General features: G+C 43.3%; 1 protein-coding gene across 1 annotated transcript in view; it reads left to right on the top strand.

Annotated features, from left to right (window-relative positions):
* The window catches only part of PTPRJ (protein tyrosine phosphatase receptor type J), a 162,876-nt gene that overhangs the window by 112,132 nt on the left and 25,767 nt on the right, over positions 1-24,977 (top strand). The window contains exons 3-11 of the mRNA XM_049096282.1: positions 1,957-2,199; positions 4,816-5,064; positions 6,375-6,635; positions 9,794-10,060; positions 12,486-12,743; positions 17,211-17,468; positions 18,196-18,474; positions 20,494-20,787; positions 24,444-24,575. Of these exons, the coding sequence (XP_048952239.1) occupies positions 1,957-2,199; positions 4,816-5,064; positions 6,375-6,635; positions 9,794-10,060; positions 12,486-12,743; positions 17,211-17,468; positions 18,196-18,474; positions 20,494-20,787; positions 24,444-24,575 (2,241 nt within the window). The remainder of the gene's footprint in view (positions 1-1,956; positions 2,200-4,815; positions 5,065-6,374; positions 6,636-9,793; positions 10,061-12,485; positions 12,744-17,210; positions 17,469-18,195; positions 18,475-20,493; positions 20,788-24,443; positions 24,576-24,977) is intronic.

The raw sequence follows: 24,977 nt of genomic DNA, 5'->3' as shown, positions 1-24,977 counted from the left end.
TAGCCAATAAGTTTTTTTTTGGTTGCTACAGTGCTCCATGATTTTTAAAGTGGTGTAAAGGGTTTGTGTAACCTTTGGAAAACCAGACATAGCCTCCTGTATATTTTTCTTCTGTGTGGAGGGTAGAGTCCCAGTTGCTAACTGAGGTTGGTCCATAGACGTACTCCCTGGTCTAGAGTAAAATGAGAAAAATAAGGCTATGATAAGTTTTAAAGTAAAGCTAAATATATTTAGTTGAAAGCACCATTTATTCTGGGATTATGTTCTTACTAATTTTGGGGGTCGTAATTTGTTTCTATAAGTAAAGATAACAGTAGTTGGTAGTCTGTTTTTTTTTTTTTTAATGTACCTTCCAGAATAAATAAAAATTGATAGCTTTTATCTATCCTCAAAATTTGGGAACTCCCCCCCCCCCCCCATTGGTAAAGCCCCCAATCTGTGAACCATGGAGATAAAATAATTAGAATGTTCTTTCAGGGCCAAAGAAAGGGAGCAGATCTTGCTGAAACCTTCTAATAAAGCCAATCTCAGTTAATAACAGTGATTATGCAAAGTCTGTACAAACAATGGGAAGAGCTCTGCAGTTGCTTTTTCTTGCTTGAGAATCAGTTTGGTAAATAAGCTGGTAGGGTACCTTTACAGACTTGAATCACTGGTGCCAAAGCGAAAACTTCTATGCACAGAGGTAGTATTTTAAAGCAGGGAAAGAGGATATGAAGGAACTAGGATTCATTTTAAAAATCATAATAAAAACCTGCTGTATAGTGAGCATATCGTGGGAGGTGCCATTTTGCTAGTTTGTGTGACCACTGGTTCAGGCTACTCAGATTGGTCACATTTATCACTGAAAAGTTTCTCGGTGCCTTACTAAGATGAATGTCGGTGTCTGTAGATGTGACTGTTACGCAGTCACAACCGAAGCCTCAGACACAGGAAAGAAGAGTGAAATGCAAACTAAAAAGTCTGTGAACTGTAGTGATAAAATAATTAGAATGTTCTCTTAGAATTTTGAGTAAAATCACATGCTAACGACCAGCAGGATGGGATTCTGAACCCGGATTTTATAAATGTCCAAATCCAGTGACCTTGGTTATCATGTCATGCATGGTGCCTTAAAAATGGTCCTTTATGTTTAAAATAGTGTATTAGAGCTGTCAACAGAGGAACCCAATGAGGAGAGGTTTTAAGGGGCGAATTCCAGGTCACACAGCTAAGGGGCAGAGCAGGTTCTTGCATCCCAAATTCAAAGAGCAGCTCCTTTCTCTTTATGCCATCCTCTCTCATGCCATCGTAGTGCCCGAAATGGCAGAGCTTCCTCCTAGTATCAGTACTTGGCAAAAGAGTTAGCTTCTCCATCATGCAAGCCCTCTTCACAGGCAGTGTTTTCTAAGAATGATGAGATAGACTCCTTTTGCATCTTGGATCTTTTTTTGTATCAGCTTCTATATAGATTTAATCCATGTTCAAGTCATAGCCAACATTGCTAACTCCACCATTTTTGTCTCCTGTGTTTTAAATAACACACATGCATACATGTATGCACATGCATCTAAAATTAGTTTGTGGGAGCAAAGTCCAAGAAGCAAAGAAAGGGAAATGAAATTCTGTGATTGCACAATTCACTTCTAAAAAGTAGACATGTAGAGCCGTCCTGACTCTTACAATTTACTTTCGTTCTCTTTTTAAAAAAGATTTTATTTATTTATTAGAGAGAGAGAGAGAGAGAGAGAGCACATGAATGAGCAGAAGGCAGGGGAGGAGCAGAGGGAGAGGGAGAAGAAGCAGACTCGGGGCTTGATCCCAGGACTCTGAGATCCTGACCTGAACTGAAGGCAGACACTTAATGGGCTGAGCCACCCAGGCGCCCCTTACATTTCTTTTTTAAATATAATTTCTTCCCCTGTCCTTCGGGAAACAATGTTTAAGTAGAACCCATGTTTGTGTTTGACATCGAAGCTTTTTCCGTCAATACAACCAGTATGACCACAACATGGGAAGACACGAGTGCAACTGTCTCTATGTACATGACTACAGAGAACAGTGACATGGAGAGTAACCAGACGACTCTTGATAAACATCCAACAAGGGATAACGTCACAGACTTTAGTCCAACAGCTCCAAACATGTCCTTTGTCACTTCAGATATAGTCAACAAGACTTCGGAATGGGAAGCTCCCATGGCTGTAAATGAGATAACAGGTAAGGTGAACTCCCGGGAATGGTCGTGAACATTTCCTTTTCACCTTGTCCATTCAAGTTGCCTACTGGGGAGAGATTGGTTTTCATTAGCAGCGGAAGAGGAGAAAAGATTCTATATTATTTTAAACCCAGGAGTACAGATTATTTGGCCAGACCATTTGGTATTAGGGTCCTAGGTGTTTTGGGAGGTTTTAAGTCATTCCAACAGACAGTTTTATTTTTTAATTAAATTAATTAAATTAATTAATTAATTAATTAATAAAGATTTTTATTTATTTATTCATGAGAGACAGAAAAAAAAGAGAGAGGGGGTGGGGGGCAGAGACACAGGCAGAGGGAGAAGCAGGCTCCATGCAGGGAGCCCAGTGTGATACTCCATCCCGGGTCTCCAGGATCACGCCCTGGGCTGAAGACGGCGCTAAACCACTGAGCCACCGGGGCTGCCCCCAACAGACAGTCTTAAAAATCCTTGGCTATTATTGGCTAATATTTACTTTTCTCTTAAGGCTTGGGAACAGAGACCTCATTAGACATGTTCTTTTTTTTTTTTTTTTTCATTAGACATGTTCTTGATGGTGTCAGTACTTAGTAGGCTTCTCTTAACCTCTGCAGGAAAGTTGATGCTGGTTTATATTCTCAGGAATTCTTTCTGGGCCTGAAAGTTTGGTATACTTTTTGAGGAGTGTGTGTTTCAAATGAAGTAATAGCCCTGTGACATTTGGTAAGGTTGAAATTTTTATTTAGCTTAGATGTCAGTACCCTTAGCCACGTGTTATAGCTGCAAATTTAGCTTTCTCTCTCTTTCTTTAAGCTGGAAAGAACTAAAAATATAAAGAAAAGACGGGAAGCTCTTTTTAAATCGAAAAGAAGCAAAAATTTATAAACGAGATCCTCTGTTGCTTTTCTGATCTGGAGATGTAATTTTTTGGCTGGTGAGGGCCACAGAAGCTTGACCTCCTGGAGCCCATGGTTTGAAGTGACCACCTGCCTAGCATAGCACCTTCTGCACATGGAACAAGCAAACCAAACCAGGGGTTTTCAGTAGGTTTTTAAAGCCAGGAAGCAATTTCTTTTTTTTTTTTTTTTTTAGCAATTTCTTTAAATAATAAAATCTTGCCCAGAAGCCCAATAAGTGAAAAGAACTGGAGAGAGAGGAGCAACGGGGGTGGGTGTCATAGGTACCTTCAAAAAAACTCTTGGAGCTCCTCAGAGAAGAGTTTTTGAGGCAAAAAAACAAAAACAAAAACAAAAACAAAACTCTTATGATAGAGGCTTGCTATATTATGAAAGAGAGAAGAACAGGAGGAGAGGGCAGGGAGAAGATAAAGAGAGTGAAGGAGGAAAAAGAAGACTTTAGCAATGGCGATGGAGATCAGGTTACACAGGATTGGTGGCTATAGGAAAGTGGAGGTGGAGAGGGAGCAAGAAGCTCCCAGGAGCTGAGTGTCCTCCCTCTACCTGAGGGAGGACCTACCTCCCTGGGACAAGGCTTTGTTCATCAGCTACTATTTATTGAGCACATACTATGTGCTCAGTTGCTCTTTATACATTGTACTGTCTTCACACTAACCCCAAGGGCCACAGTGAAAAACTGTAATGCCAAGGAGTTGGGATTCTTCGAGGGCTCAGTTCTTGAGCATGAAGTGGTAGGAACCCAGGGGGCCTGGCTTCAGAGTACTAGGCAACTCTGAAGCTGGCAATAGTTGGTTACCCCAGGTCCTTTCGCTGACTACTTTTTTGGTGTTACATTTCTTTCCAAAAGAAAAAGGACACAGGAGTGATCCCATTTAGAAATCTTGGCGCCCAAGATGTTTGATGTGAAGAGTAGACTTCAGGAGGGGATTAACTTGCTTTAGAGCCAGCCACACCTTCCACTTCAGCCCTGCAGACCTCAGGCAGGGATTTACTGAATCCCCAACATTGCTGGTGGTACATGTGCTCAGAGCTGGAGCCTTGGGTTCTAATTTCCCTGACGCCACCAGTGATGTGTGTTCTTGAGCCAGTCACTCCGCCTCTCTGTGTTTCTACCTTGCCCTCTCTAGAATGAAGGGAGCAGACATCATGTTGGCTGAAATGTCTGGTTTATGTCACAGCCAGCCAAATAAAGTGATGAAAAGAGTGGTGGGGGGTAGATGGGAGACATTCTGAAGAACCCCTTTGGGGTTGGAATACAGGGATGAGCTCCTCAGTTGAAATGTCCGGGTGCTATGAAATGATACGATTTGTATTATCTTGACTTGAGACCTTTAGAAGTAGCAAACTATCACTTTGTGTGGAGCTTTGCTCCCAATGCCCAAAACAAAGATGATTCAATGCTGCTGTTTGACAGTTTTGAAAACTGTTTCGAAGAGTGTCAAATCACTGTTGAAGTGAATGTTGAGGGGAGTGGGACAGACCCTCAAAATCTTTGGCTCCTAGGTGTCTTCTTTTCTCCATAATGCTATATATATTTGTTCCTGCTGTGAAATGATGAAATTGCACTGGACCCTGATATCAAGAAAATATTCTTAACGGGTCATATGGAAAAATATCAGTGACTCCAGTCCAGTCATTCTTTGTGAGGAGTGACTGCAAATGTCTTATTCCATCAATGCCCATTGTGTGTTTTTAAAATAGAACCAAGTCCAGTTTCTGGTCTTCATCTTGCCCTCCTGGGTTTCACGCAAGCTACTCTTACCTGGAAGAATGCCAATGGCACTGCCACCTGTCGGCTGCTCCTTGAAAGCATCGGAAGTAGTAAGGATTTGACGCAAGACTCAGTGGTCAATATCTCAGGCCTGATACCAGGAACTCGAAACAAGTTCACCTTGTCTTTCTCAGACCCGAATGAACAGAGAGAGTCCTCGGTTATAAATAGTAGCTTAGGTGAGTTTACAAAAGTGTGCTTCTTATCTGCCTTGCTGGCTTTGCCTTTCAGTAACATCATAGTTTGAAGAAATATCATTCTTCTATTTGTCCAGGATTTTAGAATTTATAGAGAGGGCTTTCCTTCACATTTTGGTGCGACCCTACATTTGTATGAAGAAGGTGGGGTATGTTCTTCTTTTACAGGTCAGATCATTGGGGTTCAGAACGGTAATGGGGGTTGGAACTTTTTGAGTCTGGCATCCCAGAGAGGAGCTGGCCCCTTTAGCTTTATGAACTTTCAGCAGAATGAATAACAGATGTGTTAATTCGAGTAGGGCTATGGGAGGAACTTGCCACATCCATTGAGAAAAGGGATGCTTAGCAAGTACTTCTAGCAGACATCTACTGCATTGCCAATGGAGTGGCCATTTGCAGATGTTAAGCATTTTCAGAGGGAACCTGGTGAATTGAGAAGAACCTAATCCCCATTTTACACATAAGGAAACAGCTATACAGTGGGTGTTAGGATTCTTGACTGCAAGTGACAGAAGCCAAACTTTTAAAAAAAGGGATTTTCTTTATTTATTCATGAGAGACAGAGAGAGAGAAAAGAGAGGTAGAGACTTAGGCAGAGGGAGAAGCAGGCTCCCCTGTGGGGAGGCCCAGTGTGGGACTCCATCCCAGGACCCTGGGATCGCGACCTGAGCTAAAGGCAGATGCTCAACCACTGAGCCACCAGGTACCTCTAGAAGCCAGACTTTAAGTAGTTTGGGCCAGAAGAGCAACTTATTGGCTTGTACCTATTTTCCCACAGTGGACAGTAAGGCCTGTAGGAAGGAGATGAGGTGACTCCCATGTCCTCTTCCTCCTTCTTTCTGTACCAGCCTCATTCTCAGAGCAGCTCCTTCCACTCACCTCAGGGAGAAACCTAGCAATAGGTTCCCCATTTTACCCTCTATCAGAAGGGGTATGGCCCAGGGGAGAAATTCCTAGAGCGGGCTCTGATCAGCTAGGTTTGAGTCATGTGGCTGTCCCTGGATGACCATGTTTAGAGTTGGGTGGGAGAAGATTTCCTGAAAGAAGGGGAAGAGCGGAAAAGAGCTGAGCTGGAAAGAGAAGCACAGATATCTGGTGGTACCTGGGATAAAAGTAGAAAGTAAAATATCTGCCAAAAATTGAGGCCTTTTGAGGAGGATGTTGTATCTCTCTCGGGGGAAGGAAGGGAAGAATTTGTGGAGTACTAGCTGTGGGCACTGCCTGATGCGTCCTCTTGTCAGGGAGGCGCTTTTGATTGAAGTTAATGTATTTGACTCTTGTGTTTGGAACAGATGCCAACAGCACAGAGAGCTCCTCCCAGCAGTCCACGACCCCCACTGACTCTGTGTCTCAATCTGACCTCCAACATGCAGACCCGTCTTCTGACCATCCTCTGACCCAACATGCAGACCCGTCTTCTGACCATCCTCTTACCCAAGACACGGAAGTCCTGCTGTTTGGGTTGAAGTCCAACACACAGTACAAGGCCACTGTTTATTCTCAAGCAGCAGATGGCACAGAAGGACAGCCCCGAAACATAACTTTCAGGACAGGTATGTTGAATTTTGATGAATGTCTTCAGCCAGAGTCTTCCAGCACAGAGTTTTGTCCTCTGTGATTCTGGTTCTCATTTATCTCTTGCTTCATAAACAGTTTTGTTGTCAGTGGCAGTTTTCTGGAAGAGGGTTTGGGCAGAGCAAATCTAGTGAGTTTCTTCATCACTGTAGCCAAGACGCTTCTTTCCTTCAGCTCAGTAAAGCGTATGAAGCAGCTACTATGTACAGACGCTAGGTGCTACTTCATGTTTTTCTTTCGAGTCTTTGCACATGAACCAGTGACAAACTGGTGTAGTATTTTTCCCTTGAAAATAAGTATTTGTGTTGTCATTGTTGGTTAATTATTTTCCCCTTCAGATAAGAAAAAAAAATTTATTTTGGCCTGACCTTAGAATGCATGCTGATCTTTCTTTTGAAACTTGTTGACATGCACATTGCTGCTTTCTACCTATAATTTAGCGGTACTTCCACTCTGTATATAGACCAGTATTTGGAGGTGTTTTGGATTGGTACTGATGAGGGGGGCAAAGAAATGCATGATTCCTCTCTGGCGGGATTCTGTATAGATGGGGAATTGAGCAAGACCCACATGCATTGAGAGGCACATGGTCCAGCCCTAAGGGCTCAGGATTAAATGCTGTACCAGTGTCCCCCTCAGGGATTTGGTTGAGGCAACATGAGCTAACCCTGGTCACCTGATCCAAAAATATATGTATTCTCGAAGGCTATCAGAGACCTGTAGAATGGAGGAATAGGGATGGGGGCTGAGGGACACAGGGTAGAAAATAAGACAAGTATCCACTCTGGAAGGCTGGATCACACTGGACCTGGTGACACACCATCGGGACTCAAAGTCCCAAGATGGAGAGGGTGTCGCATTCCTGCTTCCTGCATGGCTGTGTTGGGGAAGGGAGTGCTGTCCCCCAGGTTTTTTTTTCCCCCCAGGTTTTATGTGGGTGGTAGGCTCTTCCTTCCACCAAGGTGGGTTGGGGTGCTGTTTGGAAGAAGTAGCCATGAAAGGCAACACATGGCCACTGTCCACTGCAGCTGCCCACCAAGTGCTCTGGGGATTGGAAGGCTGGAGCATGAGTTTAACATCAAATCCCAAGGGAAGGCCTCTTCTGTAGGTGGGATTTGAACTTGTTTTGAAAAGAGAATAGGATTTGAATAAATGGAGAGAAGGAGGAAGACCTGCCCATTGAGGAAACCTTATGGGTGAAGGTCCAGGTAGCAGACACCAAGATATGAAGGTAGAGAGGCACTGGGAGTCCATGACAGCTCAAGGACCCAGATAATTCCAGAGGGGTTGATTTCATTTCTGGAGAGATATGATCATGTGATTGAGAGTTGTGTGTTTCTCTTAGAGAGTGGGGTGGGGGTCATGCTGTAGAGTACTCAGAGGCAATGACTGGTCATGGTGCTTGCACAGGGTTGGACAATCTGGGCAGGACACCTATGAAAAGTTGTATCTGTAAAGAATTACTGCTTTTCCTGGTATCTACCTTGAAGGAGGGTCCACTCGTGTCCTCCTTTCTTCTTTCCCTTTCTACTAATGGGTAGAGAGGGGAGGATGTAGCTATAGGAAATGCTGCTTGACTTCTAGGGATCCTCAGTGACCTGGCAGGTTGGCAGGTGGGAGGGCTTGATCTCTAGAGGCTGGGTCAAGTTGGAGGAGGAGGAAGGATGGGCCCTCTAGGGGTGCCTTTGACAGCGGTAGGCTGTCCTATGCACAGATGCTTGTGCAAGAGGGTGAATGGGCCCCCTGCCAAGCAATGTCCCCAGAGCTGGATCCATCCAACAACGCTTTGCCTGATTTGCTAAGATGGGTCATGTGGATTAGTGTGGGTCTTGAGTTCCCTGCTTTTAAAGGGGTTTGAGCAGGGTGCCTGGGGTGGTTAAGTCTGCCTTTGGCTCAGGTTGTGATCCCAGGGTCCTGGGATCCAGCCCTGCATTGGGCTCCCTACTCCGTGGGGAGCCTACTTCTTCCTCTGTCTTCTGCCTCCCTCTCTCTGTCTCTCATGAATAAATAAATAAAATCTTAAAAAAAAAAGTGGTTTGAGCAGAATTAAAATAATAGTGATCGTATTTTAGACTCTTAGTTGTATGGATGAACACAGCCTGGTTTGTATTGAACTGCCCTAGCCTTGATAAATAATAATTATGGTCACCTTAACCCTCTCTGTGTGTTATGTATGTGAGTGTATATATGTAGACATACGCACATATGTACAAGTATCATACCAGGCATTTTTTAGGTGACTAGGTAGGTGGGATGGAGGTTAAGGAAATTATCAGAGCGTTGTTGAGACACCTGAGCAAGGTGAAAGAAGTGCTTCTGGAGCCCAGTGAGGGCTGGGGCAGTGGAGGAGGCAGACACACCAGAGCAACAACCCAGAGCAGAGGCAGGGGGAAGAAGATTGGATGGCTTTTTTCTCTACCTCCCGGTAGCCTGCTTGCAGGCTTGCAGGTGGAACCCTATCCCAGGCCATCTGGCAGGATGCCCCAGGGGTGCAGTGTGTAGAAGTCAGCCTCCCTGGGCACAGAACAGGCAGGAGAAGGATGGAGGATGGATTGGGAACATGGGGTGAGCAAGTGGCAAATAACCAGAGCTCTGTGTTATCTTGAGATTAGGAGTGTTACCCCAATTTTACAGATGAGGAAACTGAGCTCAAGGAATTTTCCTAAGATCTACCTGGCCATTAATGCAGAGCTAACCTCGGAACCCAGACCTGCTTCATGCCAAAGCATGTGATCTTTCATCGATCCTGTAGAGTATAGTTCATACTGGATGGACGGATGCTTGAGAGGGTTTCTGGGTCATCCCGGTACCTGGGCAGGCATGAGTCGAGTCCATGTTATTGCTAAGGAGCCTGTCATAGCTCTAAGAGTAAACTCATAAGAAGAACAAAGACTGACTATGCAGTTGCAATCGGCTGCATTGTTTTGCACTGATGATGACACCTGACATTTGCTGGGACCCCCATACACTTGTGTATATTGTGGTTGTGGGTAAATGGTGCAGAATAGGAAGGCACAATCGCTGAGATTATTTTTTACTGTAGATGCCATGCCCTGATGATGGTTTCTTTCTTTCTCTTTCTCTCTCTCTGGCTTGGCCATACTGGTTACTGTTAACTCCTCTTGTGTCTTCACAGTTGCCAGTCAAGTTATTGATATTGAAGTTGTGAACATCACTGCGACGAGCATGAACCTCACCTGGAAAATCAATGATAATGAGTCATCCTCTCTCTATAGCTATGAGATCCAAGTTGCTGGGGAGACTGGTTCCCTCAACCTCAGTGTCAATACGAAATGGGTCTTTATCACTTCGCTCAACTCGAGTACTTTATACAACATCACAGTGCGTCCTTTCCTTGCCAATGTTTCTGAGGGCCTGCCGGGTTTTCACCAAGTGTACACCCGTGAGTTCACTCATTGCTTTGCTAAACTTTCTCACCTGCCTGCTATGTGTGAGGCCCCGGTATGAAACAAAGCTCTGTTCCTGCCTCAGGAGAAGCACAGCTCAGTGTATGAGCCCACAGAGGCTCTCACCTTCTTCAGGATGTATGCTGTAATAACAGGGATCATTGATTGACCTCCCCATGTGCCGAGCATTGTCTCATGTGATGTTCACAGATCTGTGACATGGTTGTTGTTGACCTTATTTTATGGATGAGGAAGCCACGAGAGAGGTGCTGGGAGGCAGGTGTCACACCTGTTAAGTGGCAGAGATGGGGTTAGATGGTTGGGCACTCTTGACTCCAGGCTGGGCTTGTCATGACCATTGTAGTGTAGTGGAGGCAAATCAGTGCATGGAGACAAAAAGAGCCTGGATGTTCATGTTCCTTTGTCTTTTAGAGAGTGACATTATAATGGAGCAGGGCACAGATATATATCATCGTTTTTTTTTTTTTTTCTTCTTCTTAACTGTGCCTTAAAGATAAGATGATAGGCAGCAAATAAAAAGCTTTCTGTTTCAAAGAAGGTCCAGTAATTAAAACAATAATGGTATACCAGCAGTATATAGTATAATAGTATCAGCATTGTACCATGTAAGGGGCTTTAGGATTCCTGTGTTACAGATAAGAAAGCTGCAGCCCAGCTGAATGATTTGCCCAAGGCTATAGAGCTAGCCTGCAAGTGGCAGATCAGAGACTTGTGCCTTGCTCTGGACCCAGGGTTCGTTTGACAGAATGCTTTCTTTTAGGTGTGTGTTGCTTCTTGGGAAGCACATCTTAGTTGATTTTTTTGGTTTGTTCGTTTTTGTTTTTTAAGAGAGAGACAGTGAGGTGGAGGGCAGAGCAGTAGGCAGAAAGAGAGGGGGAGACAGAGAATCTTAAGCAGGCTCTATGCCCAGCATGGAGCCCAACTTGGGACTCGATCTCATGACCCTGAGATCATGACCTGAACCAAAATCAAGAGTTGGACACTTAACCAATGGAGCCATCCAGGCGCCCCCACACTGTAGGCATTTTTACAGATGTCTTACCCCTTTGGGGGTAAATGGAATTTGTTTTCACTTCTCCACCTTTTACATTTTTTACTGTTTAATCCCTTTAAGTTGGTCCGAGGGTTGTGGGTTATTGTTAAGCTGTTTATTAGTCAGGATTAGGTTTGGCGGTGAGTAACAGAAAACTTCCCGAGTATACATGGCTTAAACAAAACATTTTCATTGTAAAAGAAGCACAACGCCAGGCAGGATGGGATGGTAGAGTGTTAGCCAGGCTCCCCTGCAGGACACAGAAACTATGAGCTTTTTTAAGCCAAAAGGAGTTTAATCCTGGGAAGTGGGGGCTTATAGAATTATTGTGAAGGCTGGTGTATTATTTTGCTGGGGCTGCCATGACAAAGTGCCACAGACCGGAAAGCAACAGAAATTTATTTTTCACAGTTCTGGAGGCAAGAAGTCTGAGATCAAGATGACACATGTGGGGTTTCCTCTGAGGCCATTCTCCTTGGCTACCTTCTCCTTGTGTCTTCACATGGTTGTCCTTTGGTCTACACATGTCTGTGTCCTAATCTCTTTTTATAAGGACACCGGTTATACTGGATTAGGGTCCACTCTAATGACCTCATTTTACTTTGATCACCTGTTTAAAGACCGTATCTCCAAATGTACCTCATATTTTGAGGTACTGAGGGTTAGGACTTCAACATAGGAATTTTGAGGGGACACAATTCAAGTTGTAACAGCTGGGGAGCAGGCTTTAGGCTGGGACCCAGGAATGACTCCCACCTTAAGGGTGCACCTTGGTTACAGAGCTCCAGGGATGTATATTCTCAGCTGTAGTTCAGGATCAGAAAGCCACAGGCACCACCACAGCCACAATGTTGGTTCTAGAGCTAGGCAGCCTGAGCTCCAGGTGGTTGCATGTCTATTCCAGTGACAAGGAGGAGGAGGGACAGAAAGTAGGCTCCACACTTTCCTAGAAGTCATCTAGCAGCAGGGGAGGCTGGGAAATGTAGTCTTTCTTTCTGATGGCCATAGCTAAAAATCTATGTTCTGAGCGATTAAAGACAGAGTGGGGTAGAGATCAGTATTGTCCCATGTCAGGAGCCTCTGCTGCATGTCCCTAAGCAGAGATTCTTTCATTTCTAGTGAATGACTTTGTACAACCAAGAAATGTGCAGTTTCTATGCTCTTATAGCCAAGTGTTTTCTCAGTGGCCAGAAAAACCAGTTTCTGAAGGGCTTGTGTTGGAAATGATAATACAAGGAAGAGAAAAAGACAGGTCAGGTGTCCCAAGTGTTCATTTAATCTCAGCGTAAATACTTTTATGAAGTTCAGTCACTCTTGTCTTCTGGAGAAATAAGTTCCTAATCTAGTTGTTTACTTTATTTCCTCAGCCCCTCATCCAGTTTCTGACTTTCGAGTGACGAGTGTTAGCACAAGGGCTATTGGCTTAGCTTGGAGCAGCAATGACTCAGCTATCTTTAAGATATTTACCTCGAAGAATGGAACGGAAAGAATTCAGGAGAACACAACCACCCACCAAAGTATCATCATTGATGGCCTAACCCCTGGAACTGAGTATCGTTTTGAAATATTTCCGCAAGGACCAAATGGGACTCAAGGGGATTCCCAGACAGTTTGGCATAGCACAGGTAAGAAAATAGGCTGTTTTCTGCAAAACGGTTTCTTGAAGTCAGTGTAACTTATAATGTCAAGTTTTCCAAATACGGCCTTTCCTTTTATGTCACAAAAATATTTTAAAAAATTATAATGATAGTAATGCATATTCATTTTATAATATACACAGACAAGCAAAAAGAAGAAAATGACATGGTAAACTATCCACTAGAAATAATCACTGATAACTTTTGGTATGTTCTTGGTGTATGAAATAATTACTGATAACTTTTATGATTTTACAATTTTAAGATATATACAGGGGTGTGTGTGTATTTTTTAAGATTTTATTTATCTGAGAGAGAGAGAGAGTGAGTGAGAGGAGAGAGAGCACAAGCGGTGGAGAAGAGGCAGGAGGAGCAGAGGGAAGGGGAGAAGCAGACTCTTCGCTGAGCAGGGAGTCCAATACAGGGGTCAACTCCGCACTCCAGGATCATGACCCAAGCCAAAAGTAGATGTTCAACCGACTGAGCCACCCAGTCACCCATTATATATATATTTTTTCTCTTACAAACATTGAGGTCATCCTGTTGATGTGGTTTTATAATCTGCTTTTTCTACTTAGCAGCTTATTGTGGATATTTTTCCCTTTCAACACAAATATTTCTACAGGATAATTTTAATACCTGCCTGGCATTTAGACAAATCAAAGGTCGACAGATAATAATGGCCCATGGGCCAAATCTGGCCCACTGCCTATTTTTGAAAATAAAGTCTTATTGGAACACAACCATGCTTATATATTTACATATGGTCTACAACTTCTTTTGTGCTAGAAATGAGTAGTTGCAACAGAAAATATATGGCCCACAAAGCTTAAAATATTAATTCTTTAAGGTGGCCCTTAAAGCAAAACTTACTTGACCCCTGAGATAAATCATTGTTCAAAGTATGACTCAGGGATCCTTGAGAGTTCCCTAGTTTTTTTCAAGGGGTCAACAAGGCATTATTATTATCATAATGCTGCTAAAATGTTATTTGGCTTCTTCACTTTTATTCTTTCATGGTGACTGTATGATGGAGTTTTCCAGATGCTATGTGACAAGGGATGACATCACCCACTCTGATGGCTAATGGAATGTATGCTGGTGTATTCTTACGTTTTAAAAATATCCTCATTTTTATTTCTAGTATAGTAAATATAAACATAGCCTGCATAAAAAAAAAATTCTCTTTTAAGAGGTGATGAAGGAGTCCTGAGACTCAAAGTTTAAGAACCATTGATCTGGATGTATTGTAAATTATTTAAGTACTCCTCTATTGTTGAATAAGTAGATTATTTACAGTCTTTTATAAACAACATTGTTCTTTAAGGTTAAATGATATTGATGAAGGTATCTTATGAAAAAACTTAATGTTCATTACTATTGTTTTTAAAATTTGAAATAAATTTTTTGGGGGAAAGTTTGGAAAACATGCACTGTTCTTTGATCGTAAGAGAATTGAAATCTTTTATACAGAGGGAAGAATAAAGAAATGAGACTAGTTCCTTTAGCCACACATGAAATCAGGTGGGCTTTTGAGATTTTCCTTGTATAGGTCTCTTTAACTCTGTTGGTTGGGTTAAGATATTTTTTTTTAATGGGTTAAGATATTGATAGTTACTTGGAAGTTCTGCTTTCAAAATAAGGAACTGCAAATGTGTATTCCTCAGATGTGTGAATTTTGGATTAGACTGTTGATATGGGCTCTTAATGTCAACATATATTTCTTTCCTTCTTTTGAGAATTTGCTAATAATGAGGATCACCATGGTGGGGGACCCTTGATATTGTGTGACTTGCCAGTCACCAGAACTAAGTATAACAATAGTTTAATATATTGGGGGTTGATAAAGTGCTGGGCTCTCATCCTTTATTTTTTAATTTTTATCACAACTTCATGAGGTAGGTACTTTTGACCTATTTTCCAGAGTAGGAAATGGGAGGTCTGTGAGCTTAATAACTGGCCCAGAGTGACAAGGTAGTGAACTGGCTTCTGTCTGGCTTTGAAGAGTGAGGTCTTAGCGACAGTGTGGACTGACACTTTGACGTGGTACAGCTGCAAAGTAATTTAGGACTGTTCCTTGAAGAGAAAGCATTTCTTGCACTGTCGCCCATAACTGAGTCTCACTGAATGGAAATCAAGAAGAGTTGTAATAAGTCTCTTAGGGGATTACCATTGTATTATTGAACAACTTCGGTTATTATTAAAATTGATATAACAGCATTAAAGGAAATTTTGAAGAAACCAAAACAAATACTGTATGACCCAGCAATCCCAATCCTGTGTGTGTGTGTGTGTGTGTGTGTGTCTGCTTGTGTTTGTATCCAGAAGAATTGAAAGCAAAGACTTCATTCACATAGTTACTGTAACAGGTGTTCATAGTAGCATGATTCATGATAGCTAAGAAGTGGAAGCAATTAAGTGTTCATCAACAGAGCAGTGGATAGACAAAATAAGATAAAGCCACACAAAAGAATATTATTCAGCCATAAAAAAGGAATGAAATTCTGCTAGCTGCTGCAACATGGATGAGCCTTCAAAACATCATGCTACATGAAAGAAGCCAGACACAGAAGGACAAATATTAGGTTTCCATTCACAAAAGGTTCTTGGAATAGGCAAGTTCATAGAGATGAATGTAGAATAGAGGTTACCGGGGGGAGGGGGGGTTGCTGTTTAATGGGAACAGAGTATATGTTAGAGGTGGGTGATGAAATGTTTTGGGTATGGATGATGGTGCTGGTTACACAACATTGTATGTTTGTATGTATGTGGCATGAATGTGTTTAATGCCACTGAGTTGTACATTTGCAAATGGTTAAAATGATGAATATTATGTGTATTTTATCACCATCAAAAGGAAGGGATTAAAAAATAACTCCACTCTTCTAACCCAGCTGAATTGCTTTCACATCTGTGTCCATAATATAGGTTTTGTGTACATCAGTAATTATTATACAAACCATTGTATTTTGTATGATTTTTTTTTTTTTTTTACTCAGTGTGGGCTCTAGCTTCCCTTCCATTGTAAATATTGATCTTCATGTTTTTAATGGCAGCAGAATGTTTCATTAGGTAGCCAGATCACAGTTTACAAAGCCTTTCTTCTTCTTCTTTTTTTTTTTTTTTAAAGATTTTTTATTTTATTTATTCATGAGAGACAGAGAGAGAGAGAGAGGGAGAGAGGCAGAGACACAGGCAGAGGGAGAAGCAGGCTCCATGCAGAGAGCCTGACGTGGGACTCCATCTTGGGTTTCCAGGATCACGCCCTGGACTGAAGGCGGCGCTAAACCGCTGAGCCACCTGGGCTGCCCAAAGCCCTTCTTTTTTTTAATGGAATATTTAGATTATTTGTAGGTTCTTTTACCTTTATAGATAGTGGCTTTCTCTTATGGTCTTTTGTCTGTAGAATCCCTTTAACATCAGGAATCTGGCTGGTGGTAGAGAAAGAAGCCTCTCAAAGCTACCTCCCTTGAAGGAGAACCCACTTATAAAAAATAAATTTTGGAAGAAGTAGTACATGCACGTGGTACAAAATAATAAAAAAAATGCAGAAGGTTTTACACTGAAAATATTCCCCTCTCTTGTCCCCTCAGCCACTCAGTTCCTCCCATTAGAGGTGACCTTTGTTCCCAGGTGAAGAGAGAAGTGTTTTGAAAACAAGGGCAGAGAAGAGGCCCCATTTAGGTAGTTATTTCTGGACCTTGATCTGTGTGTTCCTATTACATCCGGTTCAGTGTGTAGAGGTGAGGTGGGTGGAACAAGGTACCCAGAGTGTTCCTGAGGGAGATTTCTCTTCTGACCTCAGCTCTGAGGGCAGATAGGATAAGTGTTTTCGCTTCTTTACCCTGGCCTCAAATACTGGCCTCAAACCCTGGCCTCAAATACTCACAACCTCAAATACTCAATACTCAAATACTTCTTCACCCTGGCCTCAAATACTCAAGTTGCAAATGGCAACTCTCCCAGTTCATTCGTTCTCTTCAGTATGCCTGACTATGTTACAGGAAGATGTTTGCTTTTGAGGAAATGATTAAAAAGTAAAAACCTATTTATCGTGATATGTACCTTGGTATGTATTGAGTATATATACTGAAAAATACACACATCCTAAGTGCGTAGTTTGATGAATTTTCACAAACTGAACCCATCTGGTCATTAGCACTTGGATCAGGAATCTGAACATGATTTTCCACTCCAGAAGACCCCCGAAGGGGGCATTGTTATGACAAAAACAAAAGCCCAGAGAACCAACAGGATAAATTGGTGAGTTCATCTGTGTTACGGAAGAGCCGAAGTTCTTGAAAGAAATGAGTGTGTGTGATTCTCACTGGTTTTGGAGCTTACCTTTCGTGGACGCATTTCAGACTTTGATGGCAAAAGAACAGTTCTCTTGACACTTCGAAATAAAGCTGGGCATTATGATGGTCTTTAACAGACTTCCTTTTTTTCAACCAGACCCCAGTGCAGTCTTGGACATCCATGTGCTCAAAGTCACCACAACGGAAATGCAGTTGGAATGGAAGAGTACAGACAATGCTTCTGAGTACACCTACTTCCTAGACATACAGTCCGAGTATGGCTCCAACCAGACAAACAGTTATCAGAAAGAGATCACTCTCAGGGACTTGGTTCCAGGCACCTTATATAACATCACAATCTTTCCAGAAGTGAACCACATCAAGGGGAAATCCAGCTCCACGGCACAGTATACACGTAAGCCTCTTAGGACGCCCTGCTAAGGGGTGTTCTTTCTGACTCCCTCCTGAAAGGTGGGAGGTCAGCCCTGGCTAAACAGGGGGATAAGAGACCACTGTGTTTCTGGGCTCCAGGTAGAATGTGAAGCTGCTTAAGCGGAAAACATCAGTCTCAGCAAAGGTTCTGTTGTTCCCAGCATTGATGCTGAGCCACGTGAACCTGGAATTGTCTTTAGAAGCAGAAAACGATCTGATAAGCATGGACAGTGTAACTGTTCCATTCATTCCTTGGGAATGCAGACTAGAGGAGGGTCACCTCGTCACGTTGGCATTAGAGATACTGCTCAAGCGACGAGCTTTGCACGCAGCCATCAGGGAGGGGTCTTGCTAACGTTTTTGATCTAACTCTATGGTAGATGTGGTAGTTTGTGTTATCTTTTTAGTCTGTTTTTCTCTTTCGTTAATCAGGTTTCCAAAACGGATAGGAAATTAGGCCTGGAAAATATATTTCAGATAAACTGAAAAGTTTTAAAAAAGAATTTTTCTTTGAGATTCAATCTATATAATTATTTTCTGAAGGTCCTTTTGGGAAGCCTTCTGTCTTTTGAGTCATCAAATGTTAGCTTGATTTATTCTGTTCCGAGAGGAGCCAGGCTGTTTTTAGAGGCAGTAAATAAAATGGTCCTGGAAATCAAGGCTAATCCATGCCTTTTTTTTTTTTTAAAAAAAAAAAAAAAAAACCTAAGGACCCAGTAATGTATCCAACATTGAAATAATTACCAACATCACGGCGGCAAACTTAACTTGGCAGAACTTTGATGAAGCTTCTCCCAGGTACACCTACCACCTCTTTATTGCAAAGGATGGAAATTCCAGCAATGCAACACAACTTGTCACATATGATGGCGTCACCTCTGTTATCATCACTGAGTTAAGCCCTGGCTCAGCATACACAGTGGAGATCTACACCCAAGTAGGGAATACCACCATGTCACTGACACCCAGCTGGCAGTCATTCTGTACAGGTGAGTAGCCCCAGGTGCCTTCTGGGCTCTTTTCTGTTTGGTGCTGACCTGGCAGGTGTGTCCTCCACAGACTTTATAATGTTCTGTGTCGGGGGCAGAAATAGACACTGAGCTCTTTGAGATGTCCTATTAGCTCATTAGTGCTTTCTTTTTGTTCTTATCATTTATTCATTCAACAAATATTTATTGAACACTGACTATATGCCAGGCACTGTTAAGTGACACCCGCAAGTCTCTGCCTTCCTGGAATTTTTATTCTGGTTGGGAGGACAGATAATAAACAAGATGACGATTACTGGTAGGGAAAGGAAAAAGAATAAGGAAGGGGGAGATGAGATGTGTATCTAGGGTGCCCCCAGTGAAAAGGTTATTGAGCAAAGACCTGAAGGAAGTGAAAGAGCCAGCCATATGACTTTCAGGGCATAGAGCACTATAAGCAGAGAAACAGCCAGCGCAAAGGTCCTGAGGCTGGAGTATGCTTCCCTGTTGAAGGAAGAGCAGGAGGCCAGGATGACAGGAATGGACTAATGCAACAAGGGGATGATGGGTAGATGGTAAGGCCTGAGAGGTAATGGGCCAGGAAATGGATGTCATGCAAGCTTGTGGTTCATAGTTTGGCTTCCTCACTGAAGAAGGTTGAAAGGATATTATTAAAACGGATGCTCAGCCTTTTTACCCATTTTGATCCTTCTCTCTTAGTGTAAGTAATGCTGTAAAGGGAAGGGTTAAAAAAAAAAAAGGGAAGGGTAGCCCCGTTTTTAACTGAGGGAGCTTTCAGAAAGGACCCCAGGGAATATTATACCAATGGTTGTGAGTACTTCAGTTCCCAGATCTGGTTGGGTCACCTTGGCACCTGTGTACCACCTATTCTCTCCCCTCTTTGTACCTATACCTTCTCTTCCTTAGACCAAGCTACTCAAGTGTGTTTGGGCTGATTTGGAAGTGGAGGGTTCTCATTGGATCAGCCTCCCCGGTGGTAGTGTAGGAGCTGGAACCATGATGACCTCTGACCTTTCACATGGAGCATCTAAAGAAATCCTGGCAGCTCTGAGTTACCTCTGCTAACTTGGGCTCCATCCACCTGGTCTAGACACAGAACTTTGGGATTTGGGTGGCTTCCATTGCTGATACTTATCTTAGCTATACTTCAGTCTGTAGCAAGCTCATACATATGAGCATTTATGACTAGGGGTGGCTAGAAAAGGAGCTATGGAGGTAGGTGTGCATTGGGTAGATTACTTTTCCAGGCCTCAGGTGGAGAATGTGGGAGCTGCACCAAGTGATTTGTTAGTGCTTTTCTGTTAGTGCTTTTTGACATAGAATACTGCAGCATTGAAGTCATGATAATACTCTCCCTCAGTATATTTCTTCAGGACCCCATGACCATGACCAGAGCCCAAATCAAGAGTCAGAAACTTAACCGACTGGCCAGCCAGGTGCCCCTGACACCCCATTTTAAAGATGAAGAAACTGATTCCATTTACCATTGACTATTCAGCATGTTATATCTATATAAAAAACCCTGGACTTGGATTTAGAAAACCTGGGGACCAGTTTTGGCTTTGTTGCTTACCAGCCATGTCATCTTTAGCAACTTAAATAACCTCTCAAAGCCTCAGCTGATTCTTCAGCAACTTGGGATGGTATTAAGCCTACCTCTTCCGGAGGGATTGTCAGAGGGGCCCCAAGATGAGATGACATGGGTGAAGAAGTTGCTGCCACCATCCTGTTGGGCTACGGCTAGCTCTTGCAGAACCCTGTTCTCTTCCAGCGTAGCGACTCATAGTCCTTGTTTCATTTAATCGCCATACAGTCCTGCAGCTGAGGCTCGGTTGGGTGGCTGACCCAAGGTCACACAGTTCAGTAAGTCCTGATTCAAGGTCAGCCTCTGCCTCTTTTACCCTGCCACATGGCTCTCTCCTCATTACAGATGAGCCAGGATTCTGCTGCTCGCTGAGTGCCAGTGTTCACAAAGGCCTAAGTCCCAGGCCCTCACGATGTGCTGTGCTTGCTTTGCAGATCCTTTTCCAGTAACCTCCTTCCACTGCGAAATGGTCCCCAAAGAGCCAGTCTTGATTCTCAAGTGGGTCTGCCCTCTCGGCACCAACACAGGCTTCCAGCTGGAGATTAGCAGAGGAGCTTGGAAAAATGTGACGCAACTGGAGAGCTGCTCCTCAGAGAACAGCACGGAGTACAGGACGGAAGTCACGTATTTGAATTTTTCTACCTCCTACAACATCAGCATCACCACTGCCTCTTCCTGCAACAAGATGGCGTCTCCCACCCAAAACACCTGCCTCACTGGCATTACAGGTGGGCTTCGTGGTGGCATTGTGCTTACCCCCGGAGCATGCTGACCCAGTGGGTCTGCAAGTGTGGCCCAGAAATCTGTATTTCTTTTGAAATTTCTGCTAAAATATTTATTTTTGTTGGCATAGGTAATTCTATAGAAATCTAGTCTTAAAAAGAAGAATAAGAGGGACTCAGGTTTTATATTCCAAAGGTTTCCTTTGCTTTACAGAATAATTCATTGCTGTGTTTTTCTTTTAAGTAATAAATTCCTGTCTTGCATTTTGTTTTAAAAAGCATTCATAGAAATATTTAAATATACACAAAAGTAGAAGTAAGCCTAAAGAAACCCACATATCCGCCATCACCCAGATGGATGTTTATCAGAGTTTGACCAGTCTTCTTTCATTTATTCCCTCCTCCCTGATTGGATTACTTTGAGACCAGCCCTGGTCATTCTACACTCTAATTTATAAATGTTTCAAGAAGTATTCCTCCAAGATAGAGGCTCTTTTCCCCTTTCATTCAGACATAACCACATTGCTATTACCATCACACTTAAACAGTACTTTTATTTTAATTCACACATATGGTGAAGATTCATATTCCCTATGATCCATTTTGACAAACTCCCTGGCTATTTTTTGAGGAACGGGGTTCACTCACTGCCCAGGGGATCCCAGTAGTCAAACTTTTACACTCATCCTTCTTATTTTTTGGACTTGGAAAAAAGTTGCTTCTTATATCTTTGCTTCTTTTGTATTGTCTTTCCCTTGCCATGTCTTTGCCAACATCATGTCTTAGATCAGCCTGGTGGGTTGGTTTAGCTTTGTGCTTTTTGACCTCTGGATATATTTCCTTTAGGGTATCAGACTGTTTCTGGAAATTTTCCAAAGAATCTGTGGTTATAATAGTAAGAGAGAAAGGTCTTTTACTGCAGGGACACTGACTTGAAAAGCGGTTGAGGAGTTCTGTGGACAGTGCCTTGGATTGATTGATTGATTGATTGATTGATTTTTAGTGCCTTGGATTTAGATAGGCAGACCAGGGTTTGAGTCTAAGTTCTGCCTTTTACAAGCTATGTGAGCCCAAAAAAGCTACTTAACCTCTATGAGCCTTGTTTTTCTTAGTTATAAAAGGGAGAAATAGGGGCACCTGGGTGGTTCAGTGGTTGTGTCTGCCTTTGGCTCAGGGTGTGATCCCGGGGTCCTCTTCCTGTGTTTCTGCCCCTCTCTTTGTGTCTTTCATGAATAAACAAATAAAATCTTAAAAAAAATGGGGGGGGGGGTGGGATAATACTAGCTTTCAGGACTGTTATACAAATTAGATGAGGGTATGTGTATGGAAGATCACTTGAGAGCAGCCACGTATGGCAGCTCTGGTTGTGCACCACACAGTTCTAGGGGACACCGTTCATATGGACTGCAGTGTGCAGGGGGCTCCTTGGAGTTGTGTGGTACCCAGCTATATAGGATGGCCTGGGGCATGCTCCTTTGGGTTTCTGCAGTGCTCTAGAACATAATAGAAATAATGAGCCTTTCTTGTAGTTCTGTTTTATAATGTCCTCTCTTCAGCCACTTAGCAACATAAGCCATGTCTGATTTGGTATCTCTAAGGTCATGCGCAGGGAACGGAGAAGAAACTTGTCAGAAATAGTTGTTTCTGAATCTGAACAGTATGGTAGGTTTGGATAATGACCACTTATTTAGTGATTCTCTTTTTAATCTATAGCTTTCCCTTTCTTCCAATGAAATTTTTTTTAAAGATTTATTTATTTATTTATTTGAGAGAGAGAGTGGGAGGAAGGACAGAGGGAGAGAATCTTCAAGCAGACTCCTCTCTGAGTGTGGAGCCTGACGCAGGGCTCGATCTCATGACCCATGAGATCACAACCTGAACTGAAACCAGGAGTTGGTCGCTCAACCATCAGAGCCACCCAGGCGCCCCCACCCCCAGAAATGAATTTTTATGTACGAATTCAACACAACTTTTATTTACTATGAAAGTGGAGCTGCGTTTTCTCCCAGAGGTATGGGATGGGTAAATCTAGGAGATCTGGGAGAACTATTATTTGTTAGTTGCTGTTTGCCGGGTGTCAGGGCCACTGGTGAGTAGGGCAGACAGGATCCCTGGAGCGTAGGATTCAGATAAGCAGAGAGAGAGGGAAAGGATTGCCAGTCCTGCAGGAGGATGAGCTAGCAAGTTACTGACAGTCTCACCTGTCTGGGCAGCTGAAAGGCCAGGCTCGGAGGGGAATCCAGGGAGCCTGAGTTAGGAAGCCGGCTCAGCAGGTGACAGTTAGGTATGGGGATAGTGCCCTCAAGTGGTCACTGCTATCAGCTACGTGAGAGGCTGCCGAAGCCTGGTTCAAAGCTCTGCTGCCCAGGACAAAATAATATGAGTCTCCTGCAGAATTTAACATTTTCTAGGAGCTGCATTAAAAAAAGTCAAAAGGAAGAGCTGACATTGATTTAAATTGTGTTTTCTTTAACTCAGTATATGAAAAATATTATCGTTTCAACATGTAGTTTGTATTACATGGAATCCAGTCTACGTTTCACGTGTACAGTGCCTCTGAATTTGGGCCAGTCATGTTTGAAGAGCTCAAAAGCTCTGTGTGGCCAGTGGCTGCCGTGCTGGGCGGTGCAGGTATGGGAGCCACGTTGTGGTGTTTTTGTTCAGTTTTCTCTGTCTCCCTTAATCTTAAATATAATAATGAAAACACACTGTATGTGAGAGACAAACTTAGGTGAAGTGTGTGCATGTGTGATCATCTTTAATTCAGCATTTTCTTCCTTTTGTGTTCATTTGGAGGGTGACTTTAGAAGCTCAGCTCAGGGGTCCTCTAGGTGGCTCAACGGTTGAGCGTCTGTCTTCAGCTCAGGTTGTGATCCCAGGGTCCTGGGATTGAGTCCTGCATCAGGCTCCCCCTAGGGAGCCTGCCTCTCCCTCTGCCTGTGTCTCTGCCTCTCTCTGTGTCTCTCATGAATAAATAAATAAAATCTAAAAAAAAAAAGAAAGAAGCTCAGTTCAGAAAGGGAGGCATGTCATCATGAAGCTCGCATGGAATGTTCCTGTGTCGGTTTTTCTGGTTTTTGGGAAGAGGGTCGGTTGGGTTTCTCAAGGTGGCGTTTTAAACCAACCTTAGCAAAAAGAGGACTTTACTTTGAAGAATGTGGACCAGAAACACAGCCAGGTCTGAGGAGAAAGTGTAATCTCTGCATGTCAGCCTTCCTCCCCTCTAGGTCTCTCCCATACTGTCTTTAGCTGACCAGGGCATTGGATACCGTACCCCATGGTGGGCAGGGAGCTGCCAATGGCTCCCCACTTAGAGATCCAGCCACACAGGCTCTCTTTTGATCTTCTTCTACCTCAGTCCTCTGGGTCAGAAGAGGCTGGGAGAAGATAGGAAAGGCAGGTTGTCTTTAGCCACCAAGGCTGTGGGGATCCTATCCTGGGTGTGTGGCTGGGCATGCTGAAGGTGCCGTCGTGAGCTGCGGAACCTGCCATCTCTACCCCCCACTTCCCTTCCCTGCCTCTTGCTCTGCATGTGCTCTGCATGAGCCCAGCCCATCGCTCCAGAGCCAGGGCACTGCAGCAAATTTCTCCTTAATAATTTTGTATCTTCTTTAGTTTTATTTAAGTGGTGGGTGATCATGTTTCATTTTGCTCTGTTTCAGACCCCCCTTCTCCAGATGGATCCCCGAATATTACGTCCATCAGTCACAATTCAGTAAAGGTTGAGTTCAGTGGGTTTGAAGCCAGCCATGGACCCATCAAAGCCTATGCGCTCATTCTCACCACTGGGAATGGTAAGGAGGGGTCAGTTACAGGTTCAACAGCCCATGAGACATGTCATGATGGGGGGGGGGGGTGCATTCCTGTGCCCACTGAGTCACATTGGAGATACAAATACATGTCTGTTTTTGCACTGTAGCCACACTGTGGCCCTCAAAAGCGGGTGGGTGAGCTATTTGTCCGATGATCTCCGTCAGGGTTGACAGACTGTCTATAAGGAGCTGGATAGCAAATAGTTTAAGCTTTGCAGGCCGTGCAGTCTCTCACAGCTGCCCGACTCTGGCGCCGAGGGGTGAAAGCAGGCACAGACGATGCATGAAGAATGAGCGTGGCTGTTATAGTAAAACATTATTTGTCAGAATGGGCAGTCCACTGGATTTGGCTTGTGAAGCATACCTTGCCGACCTTTGACCTAG

The sequence above is a fragment of the Canis lupus genome, chromosome 18 (assembly GCF_003254725.2).
Source record: "Canis lupus dingo isolate Sandy chromosome 18, ASM325472v2, whole genome shotgun sequence".
NCBI classification, from domain to species: Eukaryota; Metazoa; Chordata; class Mammalia; order Carnivora; family Canidae; genus Canis; species Canis lupus.
The sequence above is the reverse complement of the archived record's forward strand: the minus strand, read 5'-3'. Positions and strand labels throughout refer to the sequence as shown.